The sequence below is a fragment of the Pelobates fuscus genome, chromosome 8 (assembly GCF_036172605.1).
Source record: "Pelobates fuscus isolate aPelFus1 chromosome 8, aPelFus1.pri, whole genome shotgun sequence".
Taxonomy (NCBI): Eukaryota; Metazoa; Chordata; class Amphibia; order Anura; family Pelobatidae; genus Pelobates; species Pelobates fuscus.
This window is the reverse complement of record NC_086324.1, coordinates 75,011,847-75,032,780: the sequence shown is the minus strand read 5'-3', so window position 1 is coordinate 75,032,780 and position 20,934 is coordinate 75,011,847. Positions and strand designations below refer to the sequence as shown.

General features: G+C 37.6%; 1 protein-coding gene across 1 annotated transcript; it reads right to left on the bottom strand.

The window, feature by feature from the left end:
- Positions 1-2,210: 2,210 nt before the first annotated feature.
- On the bottom strand, positions 2,211-20,804 carry LOC134571259 (putative methyltransferase DDB_G0268948). The gene is made up of 8 exons (XM_063429432.1): positions 20,738-20,804; positions 16,172-16,244; positions 8,264-8,374; positions 6,885-7,045; positions 6,549-6,762; positions 5,912-6,012; positions 4,666-4,803; positions 2,211-2,584 (listed from the first exon to the last, which is right to left on the bottom strand). The coding sequence occupies exons 2-8, from the start codon at positions 16,241-16,243 to the stop codon at positions 2,494-2,496; spliced, it is 888 nt and encodes a 295-aa protein (XP_063285502.1). The 5' UTR covers position 16,244; positions 20,738-20,804; the 3' UTR covers positions 2,211-2,493.
- Between the last annotated feature and the right edge of the window lie 130 nt (positions 20,805-20,934).

Genomic DNA, 20,934 nt, shown 5'->3' with positions numbered 1-20,934 from the left:
ACCCAACCCGGTTGCCTTTCAACGTAACCCCCAAACCAGATCCCACACTTGACATTCTGTTTTAAATGTGCTGTGTCATGTGTTTGATTTGGTTGGGTGATGTGGCTGTTTTAAGAGTCATCCAGAGGGGCACGGGTGGCATTTGCCCAATGGCTCATTCTACCACCTCTGTACACACATAGTTTGCTCTGCCACGGACCGTGCTGAGTAATCTGAACTGCAAAGCAACCTGCATTAGGAGAGGATAACTAGTCATACATATAATAAACATATCACTACCTGTATGCATTCTACTGTCTGCAGCCGGGTTGTTAATTAATAGCAGCTTACTCAGTGATGGGGCTGAGGTGTGTGTGTGTATACAGGGAGTGCAGAATTATTAGGCAAATGAGTATTTTGACCACATCATCCTCTTTATGCATGTTGTCTTACTCCAAGCTGTATAGGCTCGAAAGCCTACTACCAATTAAGCATATTAGGTGATGTGCATCTCTGTAATGAGAAGGGGTGTGGTCTAATGACATCAACACCCTATATCAGGTGTGCATAATTATTAGGCAACTTCCTTTCCTTTGGCAAAATGGGTCAAAAGAAGGACTTGACAGGCTCAGAAAAGTCAAAAATAGTGAGATATCTTGCAGAGGGATGCAGCACTCTTAAAATTGCAAAGCTTCTGAAGCGTGATCATCGAACAATCAAGCGTTTCATTCAAAATAGTCAACAGGGTCGCAAGAAGCGTGTGGAGAAACCAAGGTGCAAAATAACTGCCCATAAACTGAGAAAAGTCAAGCGTGCAGCTGCCAAGATGCCACTTGCCACCAGTTTGGCCATATTTCAGAGCTGCAACATCACTGGAGTGCCCAAAAGCACAAGGTGTGCAATACTCAGAGACATGGCCAAGGTAAGAAAGGCTGAAAGATGACCACCACTGAACAAGACACACAAGCTGAAACGTCAAGACTGGGCCAAGAAATATCTCAAGACTGATTTTTCTAAGGTTTTATGGACTGATGAAATGAGAGTGAGTCTTGATGGGCCAGATGGATGGGCCCGTGGCTGGATTGGTAAAGGGCAGAGAGCTCCAGTCCGACTCAGACGCCAGCAAGGTGGAGGTGGAGTACTGGTTTGGGCTGGTATCATCAAAGATGAGCTTGTGGGGCCTTTTCGGGTTGAGGATGGAGTCAAGCTCAACTCCCAGTCCTACTGCCAGTTTCTGGAAGACACCTTCTTCAAGCAGTGGTACAGGAAGAAGTCTGCATCCTTCAAGAAAAGCATGATTTTCATGCAGGACAAAGCTCCATCACACACGTCCAAGTACTCCACAGCGTGGCTGGCAAGAAAGGGTATAAAAGAAGAAAATCTAATGACATGGCCTCCTTGTTCACCTGATCTGAACCCCATTGAGAACCTGTGGTCCATCATCAAATGTGAGATTTACAAGGAGGGAAAACAGTACACCTCTCTGAACAGTGTCTGGGAGGCTGTGGTTGCTGCTGCACGCAATGTTGATGGTGAACAGATCAAAACACTGACAGAATCCATGGATGGCAGGCTTTTGAGTGTCCTTGCAAAGAAAGGTGGCTATATTGGTCACTGATTTGTTTTTGTTATGTTTTTGAATGTCAGAAATGTATATTTGTGAATGTTGAGATGTTATATTGGTTTCACTGGTAAAAATAAATAATTGAAATGGGTATATATTTGTTTTTTGTTAAGTTGCCTAATAATTATGCACAGTAATAGTCACCTGCACACACAGATATCCCCCTAAAATAGCTATAACTAAAAACAAACTAAAAACTACTTCCAAAAATATTCAGCTTTGATATTAATGAGTTTTTTGGGTTCATTGAGAACATGGTTGTTGTTCAATAATAAAACAAGCAATGTACTCTGTATTTATAAGATCCCTTGAGGCCTCCCCGGGCAATTTTGACACAACTAGGCCTGAGATAATGCAACTGTGGGCCCTGAAAATTATGGGGACCAGGGCAGCTGTTATTTTATCCTTGAAATAAAGACATAACTCTTTATATCTACTTATCTAATAAGGGATAGCATTTCAAACAAAGGTCAATATTTTCTTTATTTAAAGATTACATGAACGTATTGTAATGTATTACATATATTTTATTGTAAGTTTTATGACATTAAACATACCTTTTATATATGCGGTAAACATGAGAGCTTTTACAAAAGCAACAGGGATGTTACCGATGGTTGGTGTCCATAAATGAATTTTTTGAATGTGGCAGTTGAGACAAAAAACAAATATATATGGAGAGTTGGAAATCTTCCTGCTTACGTGTCCTCATTCCTGGCTCTTCCATCGTGTGATGGAATATTATCATGTGGCAGAAAATAATGGTATTTATCTGCTAAATGTTCCTTGTTCTGCTGTTGAGCTTTAAATATGTTACACATTTTGAATACAAGAGGAAAGTGTTGACACATGCTACACTATCTCTTCCCCAGTCCATTATTTCTCCAGACTCATGATGATTTGCAGGCTAGGACACAATAGTGTTTGATATGGACCTTAATGAGGGCTGACTCATATCCATCTCCTAGAATGTCACGGAACCTGTAGAGGGAGATATGGGTCAGCATAATGAAAAACAAACATGCTTTCATACAAATCATTGCAAGCTACAAACACATGCATAGTGACAGTTATATAAAGGTTACATATAACATTTTATTGTGAATTGCCTTTCAATGAGCCAAAAACCCAGATTAGTCCCAGTCTGTCCTTGTCTGGTATATGCATACCTCCCCAGTGTCCCGGGGTTCAGGGAAGTATTTACCACAAGGCAAACGAGGCATTTGCCTAGAGCGACACTTTCAGGGGGGCACCAAAAAACGCCACCCCAGGCTCCCAGACAAATGCCTTGTATGCCTCGTGTTCTGGGGCTGTCCACCTTACTGTGATTGAGTATAGCTGTCAGTGTGTGTCTGTGAGCGAGTGAAAGTGTGTGTGTGTTTCAGTGAGAATGGGTGTGCCTGTGAGTGTGTGTCAGTGTGTGTATGTCATGTTATGTGTATCTGAGAGTGTGTGCATGTCAGTGAGTGGGTGTGTCAGTCAGTGAAAGTGTGTGTTGGATAAACAGTGTGTGCCAGTGACTGTATGCGTGTACCAATGACTGTGTATCTGTCAGTGAGTGTATATCAGTGCATGTATCAATGAGGGCATGTGTCTGTCAGTTAAAAAAAAGTGACCTTGACACGAATTGCGGGGACAAAATTTAGATTTTGGGGGTGTCCGAATTTAGTCGTGCCTAGGGCAGCACAAATCCAAAATACACCACTGCCGGGGTTGCTTTATCACTTGTGCAAAGAAACTTGCCGGTATTTTGGTTCTTGACTGCCCTTATGGGTGGGATCAATATGATCTGTAAATGGTATAGGTTCTCTTTGTAATGACACAAGTGAGCAAAAACATTTTTGAGACCTGAGTGGGGACTAACCGAAGGGCAAGCTACTGAGTTTATTAAAGCTTTTGCCCATTCTCAGTGTTCTCATATTCTCTGTTTTTGTTGCAAAACACTTTGTTGTTTCCTAAATTCCACCTCTTTTAGAAGCCCCAAATTATTGTCAGATTATATACTAAAGTTAGAATTTTTAGAGAATTAGGAAATCTAAGTGAAAATAACTTTTATACTTTTTAAGTTAGTATTTTGATAGAGGACAGTTTGTGGTCACTATATTACCTATATAAATGTTTGATTAAGAAATGTATATTAGTCTTGTGCATTCTCTGTTCAACCAAATTATATATCACCACCATGTGGGTTTACAAAGGCCAAACATGTTTAATTCTACCCATGGTGCAAAAAATGTTATAAAAATGATATATATTACACAAGATCCCGCACACACACTCATTCACTAAACAGCAACTTCCAAGCTCACAGATTTTATTAGTTTTTTGGGTTTTTTTTTTAAACATTTGATCATGCATTGCATAAGTCTGCCTCAACGTCAATGTACCCCATATTTGGCAGGTCCTACTCTAACAACCTAACATCTGCTCTTATGAGTTTAACCCACTTGCTTGGAGGGGAGAAATCTGCTCTGCAGTACAAGGCTAAATAGGGCTCTGGAATGAGGCACCTGTATATATCTATATATTTATATATATAGAGAGTAGATGAGTGAGTGCGCTGGATCTTGTGTATTGTATGAATTTTCCCAGCAGCACCCCATTTATGCATGTTCAGATGAGTACAGCCCCCTGGTTTCATATATACACACACACACAATGTAGTTTTTTTTTTTTGGGGGGTGGGGGGCGGGGGAGTTAAACTGCTCCCCCCCCCCTTTATTTTGTAATTTTTTTTTGTCTCTTGTACCAAAGCATTGGGAAAATGTACCAATCAATGTACTGAAAATCATATAGATAGTATTTCTATTGTGTATATACTTTGCACTACACTGATTGGCCCATTTTTTATCAGTAAATTTTTGAGCTTGAGGTCCTGAACTAAATGAAATATTTTGGGGTAAAAAAAAGTAGTTTTATTTTTGGCTAGAGTGAATTTTTCCCACTGTGCACAACTCTACTCTCTATACATCACAATTCTACTCTCTATACATCACAATTCTACTCTGTATACATCACAATTCTACTCTGTATACATCACAATTCTACTCTGTATACATCACCTCTGTTCAAGATGCATCAGGAATCTGATGGCTGCATTTTTATCATGTTTCAGGAATTCTTGATACATGTATATAGACTGAAAAAATCCTATTATTTCTTCAACAGACATTTCAAATACAACGGGGATGTCCGTAACCCTGTAAGATAAAACATGTATTTATAAGGACTGTCATGTACCATACAAAGTGGTTTCTGGGTATGGGTACATGGTTCTAGATACCTCATGGACCATTCATTTGGATTTTTGTAGTTTAAATCTTAAAGGGGACAGTCAAATATAGCAAGCGAATGGGAACTGCAAATACCTTGATACAAAATCATGAAAGTCATATAAGATTTTAAAAGTGTACCAGTTATAAGCATCAATGACCCCTGCAAGCATAGGAGACCAATATGCATTCAAATTATGTTTTTATTAAGAAGTCAAAATATTTTTACAGTGAAATTACCCCATTTTTTAACTGTTATTTGCTCATGTGTAAAATTCATCAATATAATAAAAGCTGCATTATTCACAAGAATCGCAACATGTGATATGCCCATGTATAGGAACATATATATATGTATATATTTTTTTTTTCTAAAATAGAAACTTATATACATTCTCATGGATGTCACTACTTTATGTTAGTCCGTCTTCACTCCTACCCTGCAGATGTCAGCCAGCTGGAAAGACCTAATGCGCATGAGTGGCAATGACTGCGCTCGCATTAGGATTTCACTATAGAAAAGCATTATGCAATGCTTTCCTATAAGGATTACGGTGATGCTGGAAGTCCTCATGCATAGCGTGAAGACGTCCAGCATCATTTTGGTGCCGAAAAGTTGTCTAACCACCCAGAAGTACCTCTACTGACCTCTACCTCTACTGACAGCCACAAGAGGAGGAGTAAACATTAGCAGGTAATTCTTGCAGTTTATTCACAATTGCAAAATTACCTTTTCAGAGTTAAGACACTGGGTTAAGACACAATGAGCAGAAGTGGTCTGGTTGCCTACAGTGTCCCTTTATTGGATTAATGGAGCTGTTCATTCTAAAGTACTTAAATCAGGCGGGTTTTGGGTTGGGGTGCAATGGATGTAAATGTGCTATCATTTCACTTTTGTCCTATGTAAAATGTGTGTTAATGTAAAATAATTAGGCAATGTCAGGGAGTGCTGAATGTTAACTACAAAAAACATTGTTCTAGGCATTTTAAGGAAAACAAAATATTTACAGCAGCTTGAGATAACAGATGTACTTACCACTCCTTGTCTTTTAATGGTATAGCATTGAACACCTCTTCATACTGGTGATGCATAATATTGTTGTTTTCGTACTTAAATTCTGACATTTTGTCTAAACACTGCAAAGGAAATAGTTTAGTCAGCTGAGGATGATCTTAAACTACTTATTGTGAGAGAGGAAAAAAAACAAAGAAAAACAACCTACTATCACACACACAACAAGCACATGAAAATTCACACTGTTTTCAAAGGTCTGTTGAAACACCATAACCACTTTACAAGTCAGGCACAATTATATGCTTTAGTTCAGGTGTTTTTTTCCTAGGCATTTGAGGAATTACTGCTGAGACTGAACAAGGAACTGTCTTCAATGGAGACTGTCCTGAATTCTGGAGAATATTCTTTACCACAGTTTCCTATATTTGGTCAAAGTTTTGTTAGGCTCATTTGCCCTGCTCCAGGTTATCCCAAATATCCCATGTCTCCTCTATCAGTTTCTATGTGTATACATGTGGTCTGGCATAAAAGTAGTATTGACTGTGGGATCATGTAGGTGAAGTAGAGTAATACAGAAAGCTCTATAATTGCTAGAACAGAACCATGTACCCATCAAGTTGCAATGGAATATTTACTGAAAGCTATTTAGTTTTTTTACCTGCTTCATAACAACATTTAGCGCTGCATCATTATTGCCATCTTGTAATTGAAAAAATGGAACAAAAGCATGAACTGCCAGACAGCCGTTGGGCTTTAAAACTCGAACTGCTTCATGCACAAATTTTTCCACGTTGAACCAATGAGCAGCAAGTCCTGCATTTACAAGGTCCACAGATGCATCTTCTAGGGGTAAGTTCTCAGCAGCAGCCACCCTACAAGAGACATCACAATACATACACAAAGTTATTTAGTGAATCTGGTGTATAGGGATAAAGTCTTCTCTCTGCTGTTCAGTGTAGGTGGTTATAATGATGAATGGATTTTAAGTACTTACTGGAAAGTTACATTTTCCAAGGAACAGAATTGTTTGGCTTCCTCAAGCTGAGATTCACTGATGTCTACACCGATAACCTTTTTGAACCTTTTTGCTAGAGGCATTGTATATCTCCCAGTACCGCAGCCAACATCGACTGCTGTATCATACGGTTTACTTTTCTGCAGAACAGGAAAAAGGCTTTATTTATAGATTTTAATGTTGTACACTACTTAAAATTATTTAGATGTTTGCACTTTTATTTCCTCCATTTCTTTTTGTTATTATTAAAACTGTTAAACAATTTGTACTATGAGGGGTCTTTAACACAACTTTTACGGTGATTGTAGATTATGGAGCCCTGAGTGATGTAAACCAGTTTTACGCTGAGCCATTTTGTGCTTCCAGTTCTCTTAGTCTAATATTTCTATTAAAATGTTAGACATAAAACTAAACCCACTATAAAAAAATCACCAATGTTAAGCCTCGGATGCTGTTTTAAAGTACAGTATAAGATGCCAAGTAGAAAAAACTGAGATGTATAAAAAGTAAAATAAGATCACCAAACACTATTTTTCAGGAGACAAACATGAGATCAGTTATGTTGGATACAAACCAGGACTCTCAGGATTACAACATTGCTAGAAAATTAGCTTGTTGCCCTTTTCCAAATATGACTGGGGCTTGAAACCAGAACAGAACTGGATGAACCATTTCAATTTTAGCCTCTTCCTTACTCCACCAGTTTAGATCTTCATTCTGTGCAACATGGTCTTTCAGAGAACAGTTATATAGATAGTAATTGTAAAGGTAGAGAAAATGCAACGTCATACATTTCCTATCCCAGAGGCCCTGTGTCTGACATATCTATACGCAAGTGTCATTTCTCCCTATCTCTCTCATAATTAGTAACTGAAGTCTGGAGATGGTGACACTGTGGTAAATGAGATGGTACTATTTCTTTCCACCTCTCCATCCCAGTGTTCCCAATTATTAATATTATTATTATTAGCATTTATATAGTGCCAACTTATTACACAGTTCTTTACAACATTATAGAAATGGGGAAATGTAATAATAAGTGAAGTGACGATTACAAAATATTACAGGAATACTGGGTTGATGAACACCTGCACCCACTCCAGAGAGTAAAATTATGTCATGAGAATATTTATTCAAGAAAATCAATTCTGTCTTCACTATATCATTATGCCACTACTCCTGTATTGTGCCAATACAATGAAAAAAATAATAATTATTATTGTTAAATACAATACAAAACCAATTATTGAAAATTCTAGATTAAAACTGAAATGCGAAAATTCCATTAAATTGTTAGCAAACATCTACTACACATTGTTACTTGTAAAATGGAATGTTCAGTGAGTGAGTAAAGTTACCTTCTCCTTCAAATATGAGAAAATCAGATTCATGACGTCACTGGACACAGGAACCATATACTGCTGGTACACGGATGAGAAGGCCTTGCTTTTAAATAAATGATCAGTCATCTGAATGGAATTTGGTAGAGAAAATGTTCAATTGTTTTTCCCTATTTAACTCCATAAACACTAAAATATAACCACATTTCCTATACATGATGTACAATCATGGGGCCTAAAATGTAAATGCCCAGATATTGTAAAACTACAATTTGTATGATGTTTTGAAAGCCCCTAGAATGGCAACACCTCACGGAGGTTGTATTTTTAAAATTTCTGGGGATCTATGGTTTGGTCACTATTGATGTAAGCAGAGAAAGGATAGGGGGCACTCCCGAGACCTGAATTTTGTATGAAATTCACCAAAGCTTCATGACCAAAGCTTCATGAATGAGAGAATAAATAGTTGCGGCGCACTCAGACTACAAAAAAATATAAGAAACAAAGAAGGCTACTAAAATGCCTAACTAAGTATGAATATGGGGATTTGGTTCCACCATATGGCCATATGTTGTTAAGCCCACCACTACTTTCAAAGTGCCCCATTATTGGTGGGTCCTACACTAAAATGTGGGGGGCAAATAAATAGTAATAGTGTTAAAAATAAAAGTGTTAAATTAAATACTAGTAAGAGCATAGTGAGTATACAAACATAAGTGATGAAAGCAATTAAAAACAGTGTTAAAACTAAATAGTTAATGTGTTGGTGCTAAAAATGAGTATACTCACTAATGCAGATGACTGTGCTAGCTGGAAAAAATAATAAAAGTGACTTGACTATTGATAAACTCCTCCTATATATACACACATGTGGCATTTAGTAGCCTTCTTTGTTTCTTATATTTTTTTGTAGTCTGAGTGCGCCACAACTATTTATTCTCTCATTCATGAATTCATGAATTCCAAATATAATATAAACAGAGAAAGGATAGGGGGCACTCCCGAGACCTGAATTTTTTATGAAAGGTGCTGCCGCTGTGACCAAAACTTCATGAATGAGAGAATAAATAGTTGCGGCGCACTCAGATTCACAACAATTCCCACTTTATCAAATAACCCTGTTAATATTAAAAATTATATCAATAAACAAAACCTTAATAGTTTTAGGATGACTCTTTGATTCTCACATCTTCAATGGCTGCTGAACATCACAAAGGAATGTATATTTTAGAATTAGAATATTGGGGTATACAATTGGGGTATTATAGTTTTTTGACTGTTCAAATAAGCCCACAAAGGGCTTCCATTTGATAAAGCAGACACCCCATGGTATCTTATATTGTGCCTTAACTTGTCACCATTTTTTCATCAATTTATTACAATGTTTGTAGTGAGGGGGAAAAAAATGGATTTTTTACATACATGTTGCATTTTTGCAGAGTATTTCTTACGCTTTATATGTACCACTGTCATAAAATCCCTAAAATTATGCTCAGTTACATCATCTGAGTAAAACAATATGCCCAATGTATGACCTATACACTATTTTGTAAAGTTACAGTGCTGTAAAAGAGACATGACAAGTTCAGGATTTTAAGTGTGAATTTTCATGGAGGGTTTTGATGCGTCTGTGTCCCACTTTGGAGCACTTGAGCAGGCTCCATATTCCAGCTCCACCATAAAGGCATACCATTTCTTAAAGAAGACATCCTAGGGTATTTCAAAAGGCATATTTTGAACCTTAGCGTGGGAGCATTTTTTCTGCCTTTTTGACTCACAAAGTGAGTTTGCACATTATATTCTGCAAACCTTATGTGTGCTACGACTGTATAATACTTCATATGTTGCTCAGCTATATTATCTGAGTACAGCAATACCCCCGTATGTACCTTTGCTAGGTATATGTGGACATTAAAGGGGCACATTTGAGACACAGCAATTACAGTTTTTTTCAAACTTTGAATTTTTACGCTGTGTCCAGGTCCCTTTTAGCAGTATTTAAGCAGACTAAATATTCCAACTATTCCATATTGGCATACCATTTCTTAAAGAAGACCTCCTAGAGTAAATTAAAAGGCATATTTTGAACCTTAGCGTGGGATAATTTTTCCGCTAGCATGTACCAAGTGAAGTGGTAATAAGTATTTTTCTGCCTTTTTGACCGACAAAGTGAGTTTGCACAGTATATTTTGGAAATCTTATGTGTGCTATGGCTGTAAAATATTTAATATGTTGCTCAGCTATGTTGTCTGAGTACATCAATAAAACCATATGTATCTTTGCCAGGTATATGTGGATGTTGAAGGGGCACATTTGAGACACAGCCATTCAGTTTTTCTTCTAACTTTGAAGTTGTATGCTGTGTCCATGTTCCATTTCAGAGTAGTTTAGCTGGTTGCTTATTCACACTTCCCCACCACCGCATACCATTTTTTAAAGAATACACCATGAGGTATTTCAAAAGGCATATTTTGAAACTTAGCATGGGATAATTTTTTCACTAGTTTGTTCCAGGTGTAGCGGTAGGCATTTTTAATTTTTTTTTACTCTTTAAAACTTTTTTTACTTTTTACAACTTTCTTAAAACTTTTTTACACTTTTAAAATTTGTATAAACTTTTTTTTTACCGTTAACCCCTAACTAGCAGTAAGCAGCACTTATAGTAAATGCCCCAATTTCCCATAACTCCCACCCCGGCTAGCAAAAAATATATATAATTGAAAAATATTTTAATTAATTAATAAAATAAATTGAACCCCTGAGGGTTAAAAAAAATAAAAGTTAACCCTCAGGGTTTTAAAAAAAAATCAGATCATACTATAATAATGTAATCTGCATTTTGATCACTGTATGCAGTGATCAACTGGCAGGGAAGGGGTTAATTTTTACTTTTTTGAAACATTATTCAAACTTAAAAAAAAAAAAGTAAACTTTTAAAGTTTTTTTTAAAACGTTCTTTAACGTTAACCCTTAGCTAGCCTAACACCAAATTCCCCAGTTCAGCACTAACGTCCACCCACCCCAGCTAGCTAAATATATATTTAAAATATTCCAATTAATTAATAAAATAAATTTAACCCCTGAAGGTTAATCACAGTAAAATGTAGTCCCTGCCAATTGATTACTGAAGTCAGTGATCAATTGGCAGTGAAGGGGATCATTTTTATTTAAAATTGGTAAAGGGGGGGTGGAATTTGAAACTAACTTTATTTTTTTCACACAGGGAAAAGATCACACTGGACGCGGAAGCACGGAGGCAGATCAGAAGTCCCTGCAGCACATATGCTCACTCTGACAGGCTGTCAGATTGGAGGATCAGAGGAGCGTTAACCCAGCGATCGCGGCCATCTGGGGTTAACTTTATTAAATTTACGGAAATTTTCCGTCATGCGTCCTTAGTTAGTTCTCTGCCTGTTAAATCACTTTGTTTAAGCATCCCTAGTCACACCACACTGCATGACTTATACAGCCTTCGTTAACAGTTCCTGTAAACAGAGATCTATTGTTTAAATTGCACATTCAATTTAATGTATTTCCTACTCTGTTAATAGCCTTCTATATCCTGCAGGAGCCCCCTGTGTGTAATTAAAGTTCGATTTACAGAGCAGGAGATAAAAATGTCTAAAGCAAGCTAACGTCTTATGGAAAATATTACTCTTTTGTAATGCAGGTTGTGTCAGTAATAACCAGGGGAGGTGTAGCTGGAGTTGCATAAACAGAAACAAAAGTGATATAATTCCTAAATGGCAGAGAATTGAGCAATGAGAATGCAGGGGCATGATACATATATACTAATACTGCAACAATATGCTAAATCTTTTTGATGCTTATAGAATCCTTTTGAGAGCCCCATTGCTTCATCAGTAAAAAAAGAATAGCATCACAAGAATACGACTGCTCATGTATGACCGGGCTTATTATTTGACCATTGTGGGTTTCCCTAAATTCTGACTTTAATTACTGTTATCATACCTGGAACTGGTTTTCTCTGTGATGGCACAAGTGAACAAAAAATATTTTGAAACTTGAGCAGGGATTTACTGAAGGGCAAGCTACTGAGTTCCTCTAAACTTTAGTCCGCTATCAGAATTCTCATATTCTGTTTTGTTGCAGTTGCAGTTATGAGACCGGACCAGTTTAAAGGATTACACTTTCTCTCATCTACCTTTCAATCCCTGACTGAACTACTGTGTTCTACTCGGACTGTTAATTGAATTGTGCCTTTAGGATTCACTTCTCTTTAACTGATTGAATTAATATCGCCAAGCTGTACTGTTTAAAGATTTGAAAATTCCCATTTTGTTTTATTAATTATTTAGGACTATTTGCTTTACATTTATTGTTCCTCAGAGGTGGATATAATATAAAAGTTATGTCTACGGAAAAGTAAAGGTAAAAATTAATGTTCACTTACCCTTAATTCTGGATATTCCTCTTGATGTCTTAAAATCTGTAAATAAATTAATTATATTTCTTTGATTTATAAATAAAAGGGCAAAAGGGAATTAATAGAGAACTGTGTTAATGCAAAACATATCAATGCTGAGCATTAAAAAAATAAATATATAAGGCAAAAGAATATAATTGATGCATTTTGCAGAACAGAAATATGTTATCCTAAAATGATAAATGGCGGTCTGAAAGGACCTATAAAGGGGGTAACCCAAAATACAAATACCAGAACAATTAAAGTCAGTTATGATCTAAGGCAGTGGTTCCCAACCCAGTCCTCAAGTACCAGTCCAGTATTTATGGATTAACCTGTTGTGTCTAAAGTGTTTGTTTTTCTTCTCCTAAATCACCTTAGACACAACTTGATAATCCCTAGATTCTAAACTGTTAGGGGGTACTTGAGGACTGGGTTGGGAACCACTGCCCTAAGGCATACGAAAAACAGAGGCATTTAACATGCACCAAAACCCTCCCCCCTCAACCCCCTCCCACACCCCAAATTTTTTTCTCTTTTAGGAGAGAGAAAATCTCCAGGCCTTTAATTGTAAGACTAACCCCAGGGGGCCAATCGGGTGGCCCATACACTTAGGACCACCGAAAGAGTAATATCGCTTTTCTGCTTAAAATGGGCCCAGTTGGGTTGCGTGGCCCATTAAGAGTCTGACCGGGCCCCTTTGATAGCTCCTGCCAGGAGGAAGTGACAGACGATCACTTCCTCCCAGCTTCTTAGAGAGCTCCACACGGGTAGGTAAGAGGCACACACAGGCAGCATGAGGAAAAGGAGCACTCCGATTGAGTGTGTGTGCGTATCTGTGTCACAGTGTGTGTATGTGTTAGTGTGTGTGCACTTGAGTCTGTGTGTGAGTGTGTTTGTGTTAGTGTGTATATCTATGTGTCTGTTTTAGTGTGTCAGTGTAAACATATGTGTATCTGTGTGTTAATGTGTATGTATATCTATGTAAGTATGTAGCTCAGTGTGTATGTGTGTGTCAGAGTGTGCATCTGTGTATATGTATACATGTACATGTGTGTGCATCCAGTGGCATACCTACCATGGTCGCAGGGGTGGCCACTGTGACCAGGCCCAGCACTCCTGGGGACCTGGCTGCAGCAGCAACCGTGGGCCACTGGTATAACTTAAGGGCATAAATTTGGGGCTGGCTGCAGTTGCTAGGTTAGCGTCAGGAGGGGAGACCTGTGTTGTGCTGCTCCCCTCCTGCCTGTGTGTAGTGTGGCTGAGCGGTCTGATAGGAAGTGCTCACTGAGAGAGCCCTTCCTGACAGACGGGTACCACGGCAAGAAACAGGTACAGGTGGGGAGGGCGGAGAGACAAATGTAGGGGGTTGGGGGAGAAAGGGAATGGGACACATGGAGGAGCTGATGGAAGGGAATGGGACACATGGAGGTGTTGGGGAGAGTCACATGGAGGGGCTAGGGTAATGGAATGGAACACATGGAATGACTGAGGGGGAAGTAATAGGACACATGGAGGGGCTTTGGGGGATGAGGGGATGGGACACATGGAGGGGGGGAATGGAACATATGGATAGGCTTTGGGGGGGAGTAAATGAGACACATGGAGGGGCTTTGGAGGGATGAGACACATGGAGGGGCTGTGGAAGGAATGATACATGGAGGTGCTTTGAAGGGAGGAAATGAGAAACATGAAGGGGTTGGGTGGGAATGAGACACATGGAGGGACTGGGGCAATTTTCACCTCTAGTTACACCTCTGCGTGCATTTGCTTAATGTTGTGTATCTGTGTGTGTCTGTGTGTCAGGGTGTGCATCTGCATGTGTGTATATGTCAGGGTGTGTGCATATGTCCGTGTGTATATGAATTTGCGTGTATGTATCAGTGTGTTTATATGTGTATATTCTGTGCAATAATGTGTATGTATATCTGCATAAATATAGTATATCTGTAAATATGCATGCATGTGGCGGTGTATGTGTGTATGTGCATATATCCAAGCAAATATATATCCAAGCAAATACAAACACAACATGCAAACACACTAATGCAATAAAACCCAAACATTACAAACACACCCCCTGTATTAAAACACTTAAATGATATACATACACATATACACCTATATATGCACACAAACACAATCCTGCAAATGGTAGATCCTAAGCTGGAATAGCATTGTGGGAATTGTAAGACAGATGGTGATCTACATTTTGTCCACTCTTGCACTGGGGGCCCCAACAAACTTGCATCAGGGCTTTCTCTACATTAGTCCACTGTGAGGCATCATAAACTGCAATACCAACTGATCTCAACTGGCATTTAGATATTTTCATTTAATGCATTGTTTTGGTGCAAAAAGTAATTTGCCATGCATTAAATAACAGGGCATACCAGAATGTCCTACTGGCCAAAAGGGACCCGATCACATAGCCCCTCACACCATAAAACATCTGTATTCAAAACTACAACACTACAACAACAACAAAATAAGATATGACCTAACACACAGGGGAGATCAAGTCTTAAAACATTAATCTTTCATTAAGCAATATTTAATAAAACAAAACAACCTTTATTAAATAACATTAGATTGTTGATACGATCTGACATAAAAAACACAAAGTGATTCAAAAGGTGAAGAAAACAGTGATTAAAAATGGAGGGAACCGGAATCACAATTTTAAATAGTAAGCTAATAGATAAAAGGAGACCTTGATATAAAGTGTGAACTCCTACATCTCAATAGGTTTAGCAAATTAATTGGAGTTCATACAGGATGTTGAGGTATGTTTAAAAAAAGATAGTAACTTGGTTATAAAGTATCAAATCTTGTTCGCAGGAGAGACTTTGTAACAACATTATGATTCTACTTGGATTGTTACAAACATTAGCTGATTCACGCCCATAGCCTTCGATTTATAATTAAACTCAAATATGCACATTATTCATAGTATGTATAATTAATATGAAAGATTCATCTTATATTTTCATTAAAGTTTCAGAAAATTTTAGCTTGCAATGATTCCCAAATGACTGTTCAATTTACACTTCCGCACAGTTACTGAGAGCCTAGCATAAAAAGAGGAAAACGCCACAATTATAGAACCTCAATCGTATACTAGACAGCTGTTTCTAATAGTCTAGATTTAAAAGGAGATAATCCAAAGGGGATGGGGTATTTAGAGTGAAAAGATGAGAAATTCTGAATTTAACATAATTTTAAATAAAAGGAATGTAAACATTAGATGACTCTTTACAAGAAGTGTTTAGGAAGGATGTGTAATTCACATGCGGGGAGGTGTTACTATGGCTGTATAAACAAAATGATTTAACTCCTAAATGGCAGTGAATTGAACAGTGAGACTGCAGGAGCATGATTTATACACCAAACCTGATTCATTAAGTTCAAGTTGTTTTGGTGACTAGAGCATCCCTATAAATTCGAGCCATCAAATAGTAACAGTATTGCACTAAACATAGCAAAAGATTCTGGCTTACCTGTGTGATCTTGGTGGAGGAGTAATTTCCACAAAGCAAGTCTGCTGCTTTATATGTGGCCGCTAGCAGCATTCTTTATATTGACAAAGGCTGGAAAAACCAGTTACTATCTCAATTAAACAGTCAAACTGTCAATTACCATGTCAATTAAATTCACTTGTATTATGTAAGTCATGCTTTGTAGAGATATTTAGCATCTCCAATGAATGTTTTATAAAGACTGGAAAAGGAAAAAACACCAATAGAAATAGCTTTTTTACTACATAATTTCATTCTTTTCTAGACACTAAGGCAAAATGCTCTGAAAAGACATGTCATTTTTTTTTTATTTTTTTAGGCTTTGTAAGATCTGTTTAATTTTGTTTACGTTTCTAATATCATCTAGTGGTTAACCCCTTAAGTGTGGAGTCAATTACAAAACGTAAACAAAAAAAGGGAATTTGCCCTATATGTCTGTTCAACCATAATTCCCCTCTGTCATATTAAGTGCAACCACACTTATTATACAGTATATAATTTTCAGGAGTATTTATATATGAAACATAATTTAATATGTATAAAATGTTAAAAACTTTGAGAAATTAAGATTTTTATTTTTCAAGTTCTGCATGGCATTTTAACTGTGAATGTCATAAAACTGTTATCTTTTATTATAATGAAAAACACATATGTTTGTTCAGCGATGTCTCACAAGTACAACAACAATCTCCCCCTGAAGTTAAAATCCAATGATAGCTGATCCAAAATACGTACTAGTTACCATGAAAACAGGGACCTAAACATAAAAGTTGCTGAGAAAGAGGGAGGGAGGGAAAGCAGGAGGTCAAAATAAATAAATAAATAACCAAACTGCAAGTAGACAAGGGGAGGGAACAATGAAAAAAAGGACTCCTATCTGATGTGCCATAGTGTGCCTTCGAGGGCACCCCTTAAAAAAATCTCCCAATGGGAGCTAATGCTCCAACAGCCTCCCAAGCTCCCACTCTGTAAATCACAATCAATAGAGAATATCCCTAATCCCACGTGCCCTCCAGCAACAAAAAGTAATAAAAGAAGTAAATGATGATAGATCAAATATAAATCTAAGCGTGGTGGCTGGTCCTAATTAGACGAAGTAGCTGCAGCATCATCAATAATAATATGCCTAACCATTGCTAACAGAAATCCTGATGCGCGTTTCGCCAAGGGCTGGCTCTTCCAGGGGAAAAAAGCCACTTCGTCACAAATACTGGCCAAAAATAACTATCATATTTGTTTTTTTTGCATTTTTCACAAATAAACTGACCTTTCACTGATGATTTCATCAGCATTATATGTTTTACTGCTCTAAAACACCCATATTTGTGCCCAGTAATGTCTCAAGAGTACAACAGTACCCCCCATGTACAGGTTTAATGGTGTTTTGGAAAGTTAAGTGGTCAAATATAAGACTCGCCCATTTCTGTTTTTGCACATTTACATTTTTTAAATTAGTTATGTTGCCTTTGAGACCGTATGGTAGCCCAGCAATGACAATTACCCCCATCATAGAAAACTTTTTGAAAAAGTAGACAACCCAGGGAATTCAAAATGGGTATGTCCAATCTTTTTTCGTAGGCTCCTAGTCACAAATTTTGGCCAAAGTTAGCATTCATATTAGTTGCTAGCAAAAACAGGCCAACCCCCGGAGCGAATAGGGAGGAGGGAGCATGACTGCTGCCCTGAGGGGTTGGCATAGCAACAAGGATACAGTTGGTTTTACAGTTGAAAGCATGGAATTCTGGGAAAAATTACCAGACTACTGGTGAACAATGCTGAGGGAGCCTGGCAGTGTCTTTCCCCACCCACCCTCCCCAACTGTTCTGTTCTGGAATTGTTGTTTTGTGTTGTGTTTTCTTTGTTCTCATTTTGTCACAGCTGCGGGTTTCCTGCGCCAGCAAGTGTGGTAAATGACAGGCTTGGGGAGTCGCAGCCTGAATTTGGCTGATGACGAAGGACAGGCTGAAGAGGCTCTGGAAGAAGTTTAAAGTGTACCTTCTGCTGGGTAAAACCAGCAGCTGACAGTATTTGGTTATGCTGGTTTAAATAAAGCTGTGGCCGTTGCCCTTACCCACTTAACATGGTGTTGCGTTACTTATTGGGAATGGAAGGGTAATGGTATTTGGTGATCGAAGGAGTCAGCAGTCAAGCATTCTCACTGATGATATCATAATTGTGATACATTTTACTGTCTTGAAACACTCATCTTTGTGTTCAGTGAAGTCTCCTGAGTGCAACAGTACTTGTACAGGTTTTAGGGTGTTTTGGAAAGTTACAGAGCTAAATATAGGGCTTGCAAATTAAATTTGCTGGCCGTTCTGCCATAATGATGTTAAAATATTACATAAATATACAAGTAGAATTTCAATATATATATACATATGTATTTAAATTCTACATGTTTACTTATGTAATTATTTAAGTAATTATATATATGTATATATGTATATATTTGCAATTATTTTTATTTATTTATATATAGATAAATATATAACAAATTTAATTCGTTTAATAAGTGTATTTTGTTACATATATATATATATATATATATATATACATATATATTTGTAGTCGGGGCAATATAGCCGTAAAAACCTAGCATATTATAACCATAACATATATAACTTTACACTAGTCGGTTGTGGTGTGCCGGAACCGACAAAGCAGTAGGCCTGTAATAAAAGTGGGCCCACCTTAGAGGGTGATATAAATAGAGAAATAGAGGGAGTGGTGGGAGGGGTGACTAGCCAGACCATCAACGGTAAGGTGAGAGAGGATTGGCAGCCCTTTTATAGGGGATTTCAAATTAACTTGGATATTGGAGCCCTGTTAGTGCACCCAGCCATGTAATTTTGAAGCCAGGGTGCAAGGTATTGTATCTTCTTTATATATATATATATATATATATATATATATATATATATATATATATTTTTTTTTTTTATTATTATTATTGTTTTAAATGTACATAGGGATTTAGGCCAGAGCGCAGGTAACATTCTCTTTGTTTTTACTATGTATTTTGAGCTGTTGGATACTAAGCTACTGCTGCTGTAAGCGAGGTGCTTTATATTTGTGTTTGTATATGATGTTTGTATCACACAGCTATGTTACATTGCTGCCAGTCACCCCATGGTTGTCTTATTAAGAGTTTATAAGTATGTAGGGGCAGCACCCCTTCCTGTCTCAACAGATAAATTTGCCTTTTAGCTGATACCGGCAAGGTGATTTATATGTTATAGCCCTATTCAGGGTATGTAGGGGTTTATAAAATACCCATTCATGTCTCATTAGAGATGTTTACACAATGTCTGATACCAGCAAAGTTTATTGCATGTGTAGAAGCCCTATAAAGGGTTAAATGTGAAAGGGTTTATAAAATACTCCTTCCTGTCTTATTGGAGATTCTTGGCTGATATCAGCAAATATAATGGCTAGAGTAGGACTCACCTCTTGAGGGTTGCCTTGACGTGGCAGGTGAGCTTATATATTCAAATGGACATTGGAATAAAACTAAAGAGCCTCCATTTTGTTTAAATGTACATTGGGATTTAGGCCAGAGTGCAGGTAACGTTCTCTTTGTTTTTAATATATTTATATTTGTGTTCGGGGCAACATTGATTATGATATGAAGTAAGATTGTTGTTAGTAAACCTGTGATAGGAAAAAGTCAGTTGAGTTGTGCCGAAACCTACATATGCTTTAGGCCAGTAAGAAAAGCAGGCAAAAAGTAATACATATCATACTAAAAAAAAAAAAAACATTTATTGAGTAAAGAACATAATACAACATAATACATAAAGATGACATTTTAACGAATGCCCTTTGTATTTCTTGTACTGGTTGGGGTATATATGTTGTATATGCTGATCACTTCCAGTGACCTAGAGTTTTAATGACATGGACTGGAACATTCTGGCTCGATGCCAGGGATGCAGCCCCTATCCTAAATGAGTGTCCTGAATAAAGGCTAGGGTTCATACTGAGCCTTATTAACAATAACTGTACATATAACATGAACTTAGAGGTAGTGAGAATAGTCCCCATATTCGGTACGGTGAGGAGTTAGGAATCGAAGACCTTCACTGTCCCCTATATTATTCATGGGAAAGTATGGAATGTGGACAGGTTGACCCAATTGACTCGTTTTGGTCATGGGTAGAGTCAATATGCAACGATCCTGATGTTTAATTAGGTAGGAGCTTCGAAGGCAACCTTGTGCATTGTGTTGGCCACTGATGGTGAATACTTGTAGCCTCAGGAAGTTGTAAAAGCCAGGTAAATAGCGGTTTCAGAATTAGTTAGGGGTTATAAAGGGGCTAAATCTAGCAAATTAGACATATTTTGGATACCCTTAAGTATAGTCTGATTGGATAGGATGAAATGAACTGGCTTTGTTGGAAAGTAGAGAAACATGTGATGTTAGATGCCAGTCAAGCGTAAATTGATGGTATAGTGATATAGCCTAAATTGAAGGTGGCAAAACAAAGTAGTGAACACAACCAGAGACATAATAGTTGGTACATTATGTAATGAAGTACCACTTACCTTTGATGTGAATAGCATTGGAAAGACTTGGTGACAGCAATTGCTGGGAGACCACTAACGGCACAACTTGAAATACCTTATAACCTAGAGTTGTTATACCGTGTACATTGAAATAGCGGAATCTGCCAGACACGTGAGCCCTACGAGGGCTAAGGAAATAGTTGTAAACAGGTAAGTGACAACCAATTTATACCTTG